General features: G+C 54.4%; 1 protein-coding gene across 1 annotated transcript; it reads right to left on the bottom strand.

Annotated features, from left to right (window-relative positions):
* Positions 1 to 2,452: 2,452 nt before the first annotated feature.
* IRF2BPL (interferon regulatory factor 2 binding protein like) lies at positions 2,453 to 5,715 on the bottom strand. The gene has a single exon (XM_032344843.1). The coding sequence runs from the start codon at positions 5,686 to 5,688 to the stop codon at positions 3,304 to 3,306; it is 2,385 nt and encodes a 794-aa protein (XP_032200734.1). The 5' UTR covers positions 5,689 to 5,715; the 3' UTR covers positions 2,453 to 3,303.
* Between the last annotated feature and the right edge of the window lie 9,487 nt (positions 5,716 to 15,202).

The raw sequence follows: 15,202 nt of genomic DNA, 5'->3' as shown, positions 1-15,202 counted from the left end.
GGAAAGCTTTGGGGAAGGGGGAACCTAGCTGCGGAATCAGAGCAAAACCCGTTAAGACAACCAGACTCCCGGCTGAATGGGTCAGAGCAAGAGAAAGGTCACATGGTTCCAAAAAAAGAGAAGGGAGAGCCGCCATTTAAGAAATGGCCCCTGGCTAGGGTAAACTTTAATTAACTGTGCCATTATAATTCACTTCCAGCCTGAGTTCCACCCAACCCTGGCTCTCCCTCCCACTCCCTCCCGCCTCTCCCCCAGGCCTCATCAAGGCAGTCTTCCTTCGTGAAACCAAACTGGCCGCCTTTGCTGGATGCCTCATTATTACAGCTACCGCCGCTCCTGAAAATAATGCACCCAGCAACAAGAAGGGGGAGCAACTACGCTGTTCTCAGCTCCTAATGACAGGCTCTTTCCTACCTAAGTGCACTAAGGCAAGGGTCTTGTAATCCTGAAAGTTCCTGAGCATAACACCCCAGCAATGAAGACACAGTGGCAGGCCCCCAGCAGCGGCGGTGCCCACAGAGACAGGTAACAGGACCCACTCCCACTTGCAGCCACTGAACTGGACCGCATCTCCACAGGTAATCCACACATCGAAATGCACATGCGCAGTTAAGTGCTGTGGCGGCACCCACGGCTCCTTCATTCAATGGTGGTTAAATTACACCGTGACACTCTCTGTATTCTCAGGCTGCTGAGCTTTACCCATTGGAAGAGTGTGTGTGCTGGGAGTGGGGGTTGGGAGTACCTTACAGGATCTTCCAGGCGAAACATGCTTGGTTTTTATTAATGAGCTTATGAGAAAAGCCAACCCAGACCTTTAAGTGAAATACGTGATTGGTAGCCAGGCAAGGATGGGTTTTAGAATTAACTCTTCCTACAGTCTGCTATGCATTATCACCCCCAAGTTAATTACCCCTGAGGATGAAAATAGGTTTCATGACTCATAAGCACCAATACAACACTTGGCAGCAGATGAAAATGCACGGACACATTTGCAGGAAGCTGACACGCATATCTATTTATATGTGGGGAGATTCTTAAAGAGGTGAGACAGCCACCTCCCATGTACCAGGATTAAGAGGCTGCAGATCCATCAATTGCCAGTTATCCACACCCTAACACACACACACACACACACACACACACACACAAAATATCATGGTTTCCACTATTTCAGTGATGGTGGTGGTTAATCAGGAACAGAAACTAAAAGGGTGTTATTAACAGCGAGTCCCAACACCTACCCAACCTCCACACCGGTGTTCTGGGCTAACCAGTGATTTGCTTTTCCCCAAACATGCCTGCACCCATACCCACCTCCCTACCCTCCTGCTCCTGCACCCTCTTTGATAGGAGTAGGGTGAGGCACCAAGTCTCTCCCCTTATTCACTTATTCCTCACCTTCATGGGGGCTGACCTGGCCCAGCATGCTCCCCTCCTGGGAGTCCAGGTGTGACCAGGAATGAATTTCAGACGGGTTTTGTTTTGCTACCTCCCTCCTGTTTTCTACTGTTCCATTCACCTCCCACAAAGTACAAGGTCCATACCAGGTTTGTTTGCCTTGCCCTAGCTCTGGGAGAGTTCCACTCTGGTCTCAGCCAAGGGGGCTCAGAGCTCTAAAGGACATTACTGTCCTGGTCCCCTACCCTTCTGTACCCCTGTACCTTCTGTACAAACACCGCCAGGAAGATTGATTAGATGAATACTTGAATTTTTTCACCAGTGGGAATGGTTTTATTTGGTGTCATAAGTGACCTTTGCCTCAGGAACTGGATTTGGCTTTTTTCTCTCTTGCCTCATTCCCCACAATGATCTTCCAACCAGTGAAGTGTTCTGCCTTTAGAAATACTTATCATGAAGGAGGGAGGGTAGAAAAACGAGTGATGAATGAGGTGGCACTGCTTTTCCAATGCATCAGCTGGAAGCTGCTGGCAACTCTCCTGGCTCAGTACATGCATTTGTTTCCCTGGTGCCCACACCCCGCCTGCCTCCACTGACAGCTCCCAGCTCTGTGGCATTTTTGCTTTATATGTGCAGTTAAGTGTGATTTCTGCCACATCTAAGAGACGAAGCATCCTATTTTTTTTTTTTTTCCCCACTTGCACAAGTCACAGCTGCACTGGGGATCAGCACACACTTGAGGGCACAGGGCAAGTTCCCGACAATGCCATTTGCAGCTGGGGTGCTCACTGGGAAAATAGAGATGCAGAAGAGTAAACAGAAATTGCTTAGTCAGCACTGTCCCCACCCCCCCCCCCAGAGGTGAATGTAAATAGCCTGGTGGGGGGGGGGAGGGGCAGTCCCCCAGCACGGGGCCTTCCCCAGAGGCCACCTCCTCCAAAGAAGGTTTGTGGCGGCACCAGCATTTGTGTTCTATGTTGGTAGGGAGGGTGTCCCCTATGTTGGAACTATGTGGCCTTAGCTCTAGAAAAACACACTTGCTGACTCGGGGCAGAATTAATATCAATTGAATTTATTACAAGTTACTAAGCTCCAAGGCACATTACAGTGTTCTGTTAACTACAGAAATGTATAAAGGACAAACAGAGCAGATTCCCCATGTCTAGCATTTCGCTCTACTGTTCAAAAGCATCCGTGCATCAATAAAGCAAAAACAAAACAACACGTGAAGATCCAACACATTCAGGTCAGTAGAAACAAACCAAAACATTTTCCCTCACAAACTTGCAACAGAAAACACCCCGCCCCCCCAACACCCCCCCCTTTACCATTTTGCAAACAAAACAGAAAAACAAAAAACAAAACAGAACAAAATGGAACAAAATAAAGTGAAGACTTCAACTCTTGGGGCTGTTTAGAAAGAAGCTTTCACCATTTTATAGCATCTTTTTTTTTTTTTTTTTTAGGCAGCAACACTGGCCTTGGCAAAAAAAAAAAAAGTCATTTTCTTTTGTGTTTTTTTTCCTTTCAGAGAGTGCATAACATTTACAAAAATACACACCAGCAGCAGTCGTTGCTAAGGGCTATTAATTCTGTACCTAGGCAAACACTCTGCCACCAAATAAATGCTAACGAAATGATGCAAATGACCCAACCAATATTATACTGCTTAACACAAACCAGCTTATCCTTCAAATGAAGAAGTTACATACCTTTTGTTTCAAAATATAGAAACATACGACGAAAATAATGTCTATACATAAGACTAACTTTTTGCAGTTTGTTATATTCACAATTCTACATCTTGGGGGTGAGGGGAGGGAGGGTCGCTGTGGGTGGGGGAGGGGCCCTCTGGATCGGAGAGAAGCTGGTCAGGGGCAGAGGAGGTGGCGGTCTTGTGGTTCAAGGGTCTCTCTCCTTTTTCACTTTAACATCTCCAGCTAAGATCGTCGCGATTTCCCCCTGCATGAAGGCCCAAGGTACATTCGACCCAACCAGAGGGCATTTTTCTCCGCTGGGGCAGTACACCTCGCCGGTGGCCCCCTGGGCCTTGATACTCTCTCTAGAGCAAGGGAAACAGAATTTGTGGCTGGGGACGGATGGGCACTGAACGAAATGCGTGTCCTCCAAACGTTCGTGGCAAATGGTACAGCAGAGGGGCCCGCTGTTGGCCATAGGGGAATCCGGAATGTTTTGGGGGTGCACTTGGTCCATGCCCGGGTGGGTGCTAGGCGGCGGGGGCGCCACCTGTAAATTCAGGTCCCCGTTCCGCGATGCCAAGCGGCGCTGCCCGGGCACTGAAGCCGGTGACACCGGGCTGCTGCTATTGCGCCTCGCGGACGCAGTGGTGGAGTGCACGGAACTGCCGTCCTTGGGCGAGTGCGCCGTGCCCAGAGTGTCTGCCACCGACATGAGGGCGGCCATGGGGGACGGCCCGTTCTGAGGGGCTGACTCGGGCGGGGTGGTCCGGTTGGAGTGGGGTCCCAGGGGCGGAGGCGGTGGGGGCGGACCCCCCGCGGCATGCCCCGGAGCCGCAAAGCCCCCGGCCGACATGGTGAGCTTTAGGGCCTCGCTCTGGTTCGCCATCCACTGCTGCCTCTGCTGCTCCTCGCCCAGTTTTAGGGCGCCCTCGGCGGAGTCCGGGGGCTCGGGGGACGCCTTCCTCTTGCGAAGACTGGCGGCTGTGCCTCGGCCCGAAGGGGTGGCGGGCGGCAGGGTCCCGGTGCCCGGGGGCGCACTGGGGGCGCGGCTTAGACTCACCAGCGCCGTGGGCAGCATGGGGCAGCTGGCGTCCAGGTAGGGCTGGGGCAGCATGTCGGCGCCGGGCACGCCCTCCTTGAAGAAGCGCACGGCCTCAGGCAGCAGGTCTCCAAGCAGACGCCAGTCCCCAGAGCCGTGCTTCTTCTCGTACTCCAGATACTTGAAGCCGGAGGAGAGACCCCGGCCGAAGTCCTTCATACAGTCCTGGTACATCTGCTTGGCCACACCAGATGCGCTGGAGTACACGTTGCCTGAGCCCGTGGGGTACTCAATGAACAGCTTCAACTCGTAGTCCATGCCGGGCTTGGAGACAGCGTCGAAGGCAAAGACGCGGCCCAGCAGCGAGTGGTCCTTCTTGAAGCGCACCTCGTAGGGCGTGCAGCCAGCCAGCGTGAGCAGCGTGTCGCGGACCATCTTGGGCTTGTTGGCCCACTCCTCCGCGCGGTTGCGCAGGCTCTCGCTCAGCTCGGCCAGGGCCTCGGCGTTCCGCTGCTTCTCCTTCAGCTCGCGCTCCTGGTCTGTGCTCGAGACCGAGCCGGGCCTTTTGCCACCAGCACCCACAGCCACCTCCGCCACCGACGACGAGGTCGAAGACGACGCCGAGGACGACGCGGTTGACACGCCCGGAGCGCCCCCAAGACAAGCGGGGCCCCCGGGCGCCCCTGGGGGCGCGGGCGTCGGGGGCCCACGACTGCCCAGGCCGTGGGGCGGCGGTGGGGGCAGCACGGCGGCACTGGCCGGGCCGTTAAGTAGAGTCTGCGGCAGCAGGTTGGGGGGCACCGTAAGCTGGGGGCCTCCACCACCCCCCGGGTTGGGCAGCCCCGTCACTAGCCCACCATGCGTCCCGCGCCGAGACGCCACCGACGCCGCGGCTGAAGAGGAGTTGGGGCTCTGCCGGTTCAGCTCCGGGGGTCCCTCCTCCGGTGTCGGCTTGGGGAAGCCATTGGGGCCCCCCAGGCCGTTGGGCAGCCGCGCGGCGTGGCTGCTGCTTCCCAGGCTCACCGGAGGTGGCGGGTACTCGAAGCGACTACGCTGCTCCACCGCGGCGGCGGCAGCCGCGGCCGCGGCGGCGGCAGCGCTCAAGCCATAGCGCTCCAGGCCGGACGGGGCCGCCAGCACAGCAGGCTTGCTGGAACCATCGACGTGGTTGAGCTGCTGTTGCTGCTGCTGTTGTTGTTGCTGCTGCTGCTGTTGCTGTTGCTGCTGCTGTTGTTGCTGCTGCTGCTGCTGTGCGGCGGCGGCTGCCGCCGCTGCTGCAGCCGCCGCCTCCTTAGCCGACAGGGCCACCGTCTTGACCCCGACGGGCGGCGGCGGCCCGGGGGAGCGGCCGTCCTGAAAACAGCCGTGCGCCCGCTTCAGCTGGCGCGCCGTCTCGATCACGAACTCGATGCGATCGGCGCCCTCGTAGTTGACGCAACCGCGGCATACGGGTTCCGAGAAGTCCCAGATCATGGCCCAGGGCATGCGGGGCAGGTCGCACAGGTAGCAAGACTGTCTCCGGGACGAGGACACCTGCGCCGCCGACATGATGCCGGCCCTGGGGAAGGTAGGCCCCCGCCCAGGCTGTCTCCGCGGCGCCTTCTCCTCCGGGAGGACTGGCCGGCTGGGGAGGGAGTCCGGCTGCGGTGGAGGAAGGGGGGGCGAGAAAGTTCTGCCCCAGGGGCTGGAGGGAGCGCGAGTCTCCACCGCCGGCGCAGCGCCTCTCCGCGGGGGCTCCACTGCCGGGGCGGCGGACGAGTTCAGCCCGCTCCTCGCCCCCACCTCCTACTGCGGCTGTGTCGTCGGGAGGGGAGCTCAGGCGCCTTCTTCCTGGTGCCGCGGACCCGGGCTGGAAGCTCCGGGCCCGAGGGGAGGGGGCGAGGGTGCCGGGTTCTGGCCGCCGTTGGCTCTTGGCCCCCTCCCCGGAGTGGCTGGTGCTTGGAAGCTCGAAAGGGGGCTGTCTCTTCCTCTCCCCTGGGGGCCCCCCTACGAGCTGCGTCCTCTCCCCGCCAGGCTCCCTGGGGCGAAGGCTAGAGGGTTCAGTGCCACCCGGTGCCCGGGTCCAATCTTGCTGAAGTCGCCGCTTCCCCGGAGGGCCGGGGGTTGGGAGGGGATGGCAGCCGAGAGGAGCTTCTCCCCTCCGCAGCGTCGGCCGTTCCGCTGGCGGCGGCTGGGTTTGCACGGCCGGAGGGAGCCGCCGCGGCCACTGCTTCCAGGACGCACGAGAGCAGAGGAGAGGAGCGCACGCACGCAGGCTCCCGCCGCCCCCAGGCCTGGCCGGCGCCCGGGCCGCCGCGGCTGGCGGCGCTCACGTTGGCTGCAGGGCGCTCGCGCGGCGCCTCGGCCCGGGTCGCATCCCTTCCCGCTCGCACTCGCCCGGAATGTGGGGTTGTGATTGTTACTCTACGTTCCGGAGGCGCGTCTCGGCGCTCCAGCTCGCGCTGCGGCTCGCGCTGTCCCCGGCTTGGCCGCGCGGGATGCCGCCCGGGCGGAGCGCTGACGTCACCGCCATGCTCTGCACCAGTTCTCCCCCCTCCCTCCCCTTTACACTTCCTCTGTCTGTGGAGCCCACTTGTTGCTCGGGAGAGGCGCATGCGCGGCAGGACGCCCAGATTCCTCCCAGTAGGCCCCGCCTCCGCGCCTCCGCCTTCCCCTCCCCCCTCGCCGAGTGTGTACAACAGCTGAGGCCTGGCGAGCTAATGCTGGACGTCCTGGCCCGGGCGCGGGGGGTGGAAATTAAACAGACGATGACCTTTCCTTTCCCCGCCTGGCTTTCCCAAGTAGAAACGCATTTAAAAACCACAAGCGTCATTTCCGATCCCGCTCCCCACTCCACCCCGAGCAGTGCATTTAAATGTCCACTTTCAAGATTTTCGTTGCGAATTTCGTATAGGGTATTACTCATTTCATCTGTAATCAAACCTCCCCCACCCACCCCCGATATGGATGTTGCATTCATTGCTACCACTGATGCCAAAGCACCTGCAAAATGAGCTGTTTCCCATTGCCCAGAAACTGCCTTTTCGATTTGTTTTTGTGCTCTGGTGTAGGAACCTGAGTTTCAACGACAGAGCTAAATGAATTCAGGGTGAGCTACTCCTCCCCCCAGTCGCACTCTAAAAATTTTGGCTGAATGTCTGAAGAAGCTATGAGCAGCCGGAGGCCTTTATGGAAAACAGTCTACGGGCTGTGCACAGCTGCAGTTGGGGGCAGGGAGGAGGAAGGTGCTGGAGAGGCCGAACAGGTGAGTGGTTTTTCCGGGTTTGATAAAAGAAGGTGGGGCAGCATTTAATGATATTGCTATCTCTTTGTAAAGCACGGTGGCAGCTTTCAAAAATTCTCACGTGCTGTGATTTCATTCCACAGTGCCCCAGAAGGCTGAGCAAGGCCATACTTTCTCTAACGTTAGGGAGCCACTGCTCATCATTATTGCTTATTGTGGAACAGATATGTTGGTCATAGCTGTAGTGACGGCAGTTCAACTTATTCTTCTATGTGCTGGGTCTGCTCCCCCAACCGCCCTGAAAATTGAGAGAATCCTGGGCAAGGCTGGAGGAGGAGAAGCAATAGAATGGCATTTCAGGTTCTGGAGTTTGGCGGACCAGGTTGGAATTTCTTCTCTATCACTTACTGGCTTTGTGACATTGATGTAGTTACTTTCTTTCACGGACTCTCTCTCTTTTCCATCTGTGAAATGAGATCATAGCTCCCAACTTACTAGGATGGTTTGAGATTTCATTTTGTTTCTTGTCATAATAGGAGGTAACTCACTGAGGTTGCTGTTAGCCAGACACTGCTAGGTAATTTTCTTGCATCATCATTAAGCTCTCAATATTATCTAAAAGGTAGATTCTGTCGTGAACGCTAAGAGGTTAAATAACTTGCCCAAGGTCACGCGGCCATTAGAGATGGAGCTGGGATCTGAATCCAGTAAATCTGGTTTGAGAAGTAGCTGTGACTAGCTCAGGTTCTCAAAGATGGTTTGTAGTGCTCGAAATTTCCATCAGTCCCCTCATTCTTCTGTAACATACCCTCTCATGTAAAGTGCTATGCAAATACACGTTCAGAACCAACCCTTATCCTTCCCTTTCCAAACAGGTTGTACCAGTGAGTTCTTACACATACAGAAGTTTTGGATCTGCCACTACCACAGACTAAAACAAATACAGCGGATGGGCATGTTTGGAGCTCTGTGTCAGCCCCCCAGGAAGCTGGCAGTAAGTGTTGGTTATTATTAGTATTGCTATTAACGTGGGTACTATTGCTAGTTAACATATGACAGCCCTTTGTAAATTGTATAAAATATAAGGATCATTATTCTCATCATGACTGTTAACTACTAATTGTAATAAAGTTCAGTTGAAGAAACAAGAAGTCTTTTATTTTGACCCTTGACCTTCAGAGCCTGTTCTCCCATCCAGCAACTCCTCAGCACAAGGTTCTCCCACTCATTCTGGGGTCCTAGGAGCCGGGGAAGGGGAGTTTTAAGGATAGGGAGAAAGGGAGAAGGAAGAGCCCGGGGGAGCCCCTCTTTCATCTCAGAGCAGCCGGATTTCTGTTCCTGCAAAAAAAGTGAGCTCACTATGCACCCCCCAACAATAATAAGCTTTCCCTGGCTGACTGGCTCCCAGCAGTGACCGTTCTGTAAAGAGCTGCTCTGCAGCATTGCCTCACCCTTCCAAACTTCAGCCCTCCCCACACCCCAGCCACCCTGGAGTGAGTCAAAACACAGGGCTGGAAAATGTAGTGACATCCCCAGCAGCCCATGGCTCCAGGCTCATTAGGTTTGGCTAGGCTGCTTCACCCATTTCTTTACATTAATATTTATTCATTCTATCCCTTTATTAAACCAAAAATACTGAGGAACAGCAGCCTATTCCCAACCCTCTAGCCAGGCTGCTAGAGAAAGCACGTTGGGAGTCTATGTCACAGTGTTATGTTTGGTATGCGCGCACATATGTCTCCATCTCCCTGTCTGTCTCTGTCTTCGCTGTTACTAAAGGAGGGATATATATATACACATACATGCCGGGTGTCTTCAGACACAGTGAGTTAGAAATAAACATGCATTTAAACAAACTTCCATTACAGTCTCATAATACTTTAATTTAAAAAGTATAGCTCTCATGATTCCCTACCCCCGTCCAAGAATCACCATCGTTTATGGTGATCAGTTTTGTCCTCACTGCTTGTCTGAGATGGCCTGTGTTTGGGGATGTCAAGGACCATGAGAGGCAAGAACCAATGTTTTGGAGGTGGATTTTCCCCTGGAGGCGAATCCCATGTGACAGTACTGCGTCCACAGTATGGGAAGGAAGGAAGTGGGGAGTGCTCAGCCTACTCAGCCTAAGGCATCTGGTGGAGAGACTCTTCTTTGCAGTGGGGTCTGGGAAACAAGCAAAACCAGAGGTTCAACCAGGCTCCAGGGGAAACGCCTGCAGTCCTCCCTAAATGTCCTTCCTAAGTTTGTGTCTCCCGTCAGTTTGCCATCTGAGCTGGCACCCTCAGAGAACTCGACCCCCCATCCCCAAACTGGACCAAAAGGTCAGCTCTCCACTTGGCCTTTCCAGAGGCCACAGCCCAACCTTAAGGGTGAGAAAGCCACACCCGGCGTGTCCACGCACTTCTAAGCTCCCTTCTAAGCTCCGGTGCAGTCTCCCTTCTGATCCCCGAGCCGGTTTTTGGCAGAGATGGGTCGGGCTGGGGACTCTTTGGCCTGGCATCCCCGCAGCCAACTGGCTCGGCCTTCGAAGAGGCCCGGGCTGAACCTCACGTCACCCCCGCTTTGCAAAGCAGCAGGGCCAAGTGCTCTGGCAGGAGAAAGGCCTTTTTTGGTAACGCTGAGCCTGGCGGTTAAGCAGGACCCGGTCAAAACAAACGTCTGGGCTGGGCCCTCCTCCGGCCTCTCCAAGGGCCCCCATCCCCGCGAGGATTTTTGGTAACGCTGAGCCTGGCGGTTAAGCAGGACCCGGTCAAAACAAACGTCTGGGCTGGGCCCTCCTCCGGCCTCTCCAAGGGCCCCCCATCCGAGCCAGGAACCACCCCCACCCACCGACCCCCGGTCTCTAGGGGTGGGAGAATCGATCTGCGATCCACAAGGTAATTTACACATTTACTCCTGGGCGGGCTCTGTGGCGGAAGTATTGGCCTTTTCCTAAAGTATTAATTCTGGTATTTAAAGAAAAAAAAATGTATTAACTTAGGCCAGGGCGTAGGGTTACGCAAGAGCCACCAGAGCGTGAAAGCTCGGGCACAGCGTGATTCGCTGAGAACCCCTGGGGAGGGGAGCCTGCGCCGCCCGCCAGGACCTGCCCAGCCTGCGGCGCGCGGGCCACCGGGCACTCTGAGCCAAACTGGGTGGAAGGAAAAGGAGGACGTAGTGGTTGGTGCTGGCACGGCGGCCACAGCGAGCGATCAGATCTCTGACGGCTTTCTTCCTGAAGGGGCGGGGAGCAGGGAAGGGAAGAAAGGCAGAGGCAGTCGCGTCTGGTTCCTGCCTCCTCCCTGCTTCCTCTTTGCCAATGTGCCAGGGCACGGGGGTAGCCTAACGCTGTCCTCAGCAAAAGCTGGTGTGGTTTTTTTAGGTCCAAAAATAAAGAAACCCTGGAATGAGCCTCCTAGGGACCTGGTCTAGAGGGGAAAAGAGGGGGAGCGCTAGACAAGGGTGCTATTCACTGACCAGTTTGAGTCAAAACAAACACCCGCACCCCAAGAAGGGGAGTAGCGGAGAAGGAGGGCTTGGAGCTGGGAGTAGGGTGGGGAGTTGCCAAGGTCACAGGTGCGCAGACCCTGGACCCTCCATCCTGCCACGTGTGCTCGTGGGCTCAGCAGGGAGCCGGAGAGCCTGTGGATTCCCACCCTCCCCGCACCGGTGCTGGGGATTTCCACTGCCCGGCTTTGGAGACCCGTCGCCGCCCTGGCTTTCCTGCTGGGGGCCGCCAGAAGGCGGGGCCTCAGAGCTGGAAGCCCTCCCTGAGGCCTCTGGGTCCCACGGTCAAGTCTGCTACTGACAGGCAGCCATCACTGCTGTCACGGGTTGGGGTGGATGGCCACTATCTGCAAATGCGTTGACTTGCCTGAGCTGGGCGGTCAACCCCTAATTCGGGAGAGGAAGGAAAAGAAGGCGCTTACATTGCACATATTTACAATGCATTATACATTACATTTATACATTTACATTATATACATTACATTTATACATTACATTATACATTTACATTGCATTATATTGTTCAACTTGGACTTGGGTGACCCTAAATAGCTATCTGACCTCGAGCAAATCACTTGAACTTTGGTTTCTTAGTCTGTAAAATGGGAGTAATTTCACTGACTCCTTTGTCTGCCTCATTGGTCTGCATGGAAAATACAGTATTATAATGTGCTTAATAAAATGTAGGAGATTATGAACAATAAAATGACCGACATTTGTCTAAGGCCCTGAAGTGCATTCCCAGACATTATCTCACCGATCCCCACAGCAGCCCTGTGAGGTAGGTGTGACTTTCATCACCATCCTGTATAGGTGAGGAAAGCAGGTCCAGAGCTAGTTCCGAGTTACTGGAAACCAGGTTCTCTTGGCTTTAAACCCAGAATTCCTTACTCTCTCCCACCAGTTGCTAGCTGTTTTGGGGGTGGGCATGGGAAGAGTTCCCAGATGCCTCTAAGAAGCGGGAAGAAAGTAAAATGCCTCTCCCCACAGGACTTTGGGGGTGAAGAATGTCACTGCCATCCCAACAGATGCAAAATTATGCACACATTAACGCCAGTTATTTCGGAGGTAAAATGAGTCACTGGTCAGCTTTGAGCAAAATGTTATAACCGTGCTTCCCTGGCATCCTCTGAGACTTTTCCTTCTGTCTCTCTCTCTCTCTGGGTTTTCAATACCCTGGCCTTAGGTAGGGGTGATGGAGGAAAATCTGAAGCTCTAGAATACAGCAAAGTATTAGGGAACTCACTGAATTACCCTACCTACCTTTACAAGAACAGTTGCATTTTAAATATCCACGCCCTGGGCGCCTGGGTGGCTCAGTGGGTTAAGCCGCTGCCTTCGGCTCAGGTCATGATCTCGGGGTCGTGGGATCGAGTCCCACATCGGGCTCTCTGCTCGGCAGGGGGCCTGCTTCCCTTCCTCTCTCTCTGTGATCTCTTCCCTTCCTCTCTCCTACTGTGATCTCTCTCTGTCAAATAAATAAATAAAATCTTTTAAATAAATAAATAAATAAATAAATATCCACGCCCGAGGAGGACCCCGGGCTGAATGATGAAGTTTGGGAAGGAGGAATGTGGAGAGGGGGCATTTTATGGTGGACAGAACCTCCGTCCGGATCCACAAGCCATCTCCTATGAGAAACCGCCCTTTGTTCTCACCTAATTCAGGCAACACGGGCTGTGCACACGCACCCAGTCTTTCCTGTCCTATCTTTGGGCTAGAGACCCTTGAATAACTCTGGCTGTTGCCCTCAAAACACTTGTAGCCCAGGGGCGCCAGGATGGCTCAGTCAGTTAAATGTCCTACTCTTGAGTTCCCCTTGGGTCATGATCCTGGGGTCAGCTCGGGATCATGTGAGATCAAGCCCCTGGAGGGGGGGGTGCGGCTCTGCGCTCAGTGAGGATTCTGCTCAAGATTCCCTCTCTCTGTTCCAACCCCCACCCCTGTAAATCTTAAAAAACAAAACAAACAAACAAAAAACCACTTCTAGCCCAGGAGAGGTCTACACCCCTTAACAACCAAACCTGGCCTAGGCATACAAGAGACAGAAAGTGAGGGAACAAGGGGTACCCCGAACCCTGACCCATCTAGAGGACCACCGTGCTTTCACACTTGACTTTCCCTCTCCAGCCAGACCCAGAGGATCCCGGCCTGATATGTCCCTAATGGGTGTGAAACTATTCTCATTACTTTCTTTTGTTTCAAAGCTGAAACGGGGCCACCAGATGGCCTGGTGGGTTCCCATTCCCCAGCTCCTTGACTGTGTCCTGCCCTTTGCCATTGGTTCCGTTTCTCAACTATTCTTTTAGAGCACTTTCTCTGTCAGTCCCGGGGATCTCATGATGAACCAAGTCTGATCGGCTTCAGCCCCAATTCTAGAAGCCTCCATTTCCTCCAATATGTCCTGGTTTCCTGAGGTAAGGGCATAAGACTTCTCAGAGAGGGGCGCCTGGGTGGTTTAGTGGGTTAAAGCCTCTGACTTTGGCTCAGGTCATGATCCCAGGGTCCTGGGATCAAGCCCCGCATAGGGCTCTCTGCTTGGCAGAAAGCCTGTTCCCTCCTCTCTCTCTGCCTGCCTCTCTGCCTACTTGTGATCTCTGTCTGTCAAATAAATAAATACAATCTTTAAAAAAAAAAAAAAAAGTTCTCAGAGATGGTGACGGTGCTTCTTCACTGCTCCTCCCAGCCACATGACTGACTTAGCCAATCTATTTCTTCTCTCTGGGCCTCAGTTTCCTCACCCACTGAGTGTGAGTGTGATGTTAAAATGTGTTCTCCCTGCTTCAGGGGCTTACCATGTAATTCTGCGTGTTAAGGGCTACAGACAGATGAACCATTGTCCCCAATCTCTTTTCCAGCTCTAAGCCCATCTCAGTAAAATGGCTGGAAATCGAGGCCTGCCCACCCTCCTCACCCTGCCCCTGAGAGATCTCCTTCTGGGGTGACCAGCCTGGCATGTCTATTCTTCTGCGCTGGCAAATGCATAAACACAGACTGCCCCTCTCTACCTAAGAACCAAAGTGAGAAAGCAGAAGGTCAGGTTGTCTTCACTCCTCTTTCCTAGAGGGACATGGATTTCCCATCCCCAAATCCCTAGTGTGCTGAAGCTTGGAGCGGTTGGATTTATTTGGGGTTTTTACTTTTTTGTTTTGGTCAATTTGGAAAGAAAAGAGGCAATGACCTCTTCTTTAAAAAACAAAACTAGGCAGGAAGTGTGCTGGGCCTGAGTGGCAGGGACTAAGGGTGTAATTACAGGGTTTTGTTCGGCATTTTTGTGCAATTAAATCCAAAGGAAAGCGAGCCTGGCCCAGGCTTCTTAGATGCAGGGTGGACAAGGGTGTGTGTGTGTGTGTGTCTGCGCCAGTGTGTTGGGGTGGGGAGGACAGGCAGGAGGTGAGAGGTAGATTTGCTATTCAAGCTGAAAAGAAGCGGGTTTCTCGCCTTTATCAATATTTTTACATGTCTTTCCAAAAGGCAGCCCATTATTCACCTTGTATTGGGTCCCACTGCACTCTCCTTAGTGACATTTCCCAGCCACGCACAGACTTCTCCGCACTGATTTCTCTTCAACTGGAGCCGCTCCTCCTCCCCACTCTTTCATATTGCTGCTTTCTGCCTGCGTGCCCACACAATAAGCCCACTGCCAAATCCACAGCCAGCCTTCTTGCCTACAGTTTCCGTCCCAGCGACCTCCGACGCAGGGAAATGGTCTGTCCTTTTGTTTTGAACATCTTCTGGCTTTCCCTGTTCCGCTTTGCAATACACCAAGGGCCCCACCCAGCCTCCCCGCTCCAACCCGCCCCGTCGCTGCCTCAGTTTCCCCAGCGGCAAGCCGCACAGGAGCCCATGGTCTGTAACCCACCCCCACCCCACCCCCATCCCGCGGCTGCCCTCCCCTCTCCTCCTGCTCCCCGAGGCCTCGGTGTCCCTCCGACATTTCCTGGACGTTGTGAACTGGCAGCAAGAATGGATTCACTGTCTGCTCACATTCTTAAGGGCAGGAAACCTGACCCACCCCAAAACCACGCGCTCCAAAGGAAGGGCACTTGCGTTTTCCGGGAGGGCGGGCCTCCCTGCAAGAGTTAGCTAAGCTGGCCTCCACATCCCCTCCTCTCCTCCACGCCCCCCTCACTCCACCGTCCCCCACCCGCGGCCACCACGCCCCAAGATTACCCCTCCATTTACGCCCCCTTCACCTACTCTTCCCAGGAACAGATTGTTTATCAGAACGGGCAGCCAAGAAACCTACTTCTGTTTCTGGCCTCTGCCAGAGATTAATCACACTTGGGAAAGGCACAAAACTTGACTGTGCTGGGGGGTGGGGGGGGAGGGCGCTAGTTAAAAGAAAAGACC

Source organism: Mustela erminea, chromosome 5, assembly GCF_009829155.1.
Source record: "Mustela erminea isolate mMusErm1 chromosome 5, mMusErm1.Pri, whole genome shotgun sequence".
Taxonomy (NCBI): Eukaryota; Metazoa; Chordata; class Mammalia; order Carnivora; family Mustelidae; genus Mustela; species Mustela erminea.
This window is presented reverse-complemented; position numbering and strand designations above follow the sequence as displayed.

What these genes read in the sequence shown, in the direction of transcription:
- IRF2BPL (XM_032344843.1), bottom strand. Translation starts at nt 5,688, where the DNA reads ATGTCGGCGGCGCAGGTGTCCTCGTCCCGGAGACAGTCTTGCTACCTG.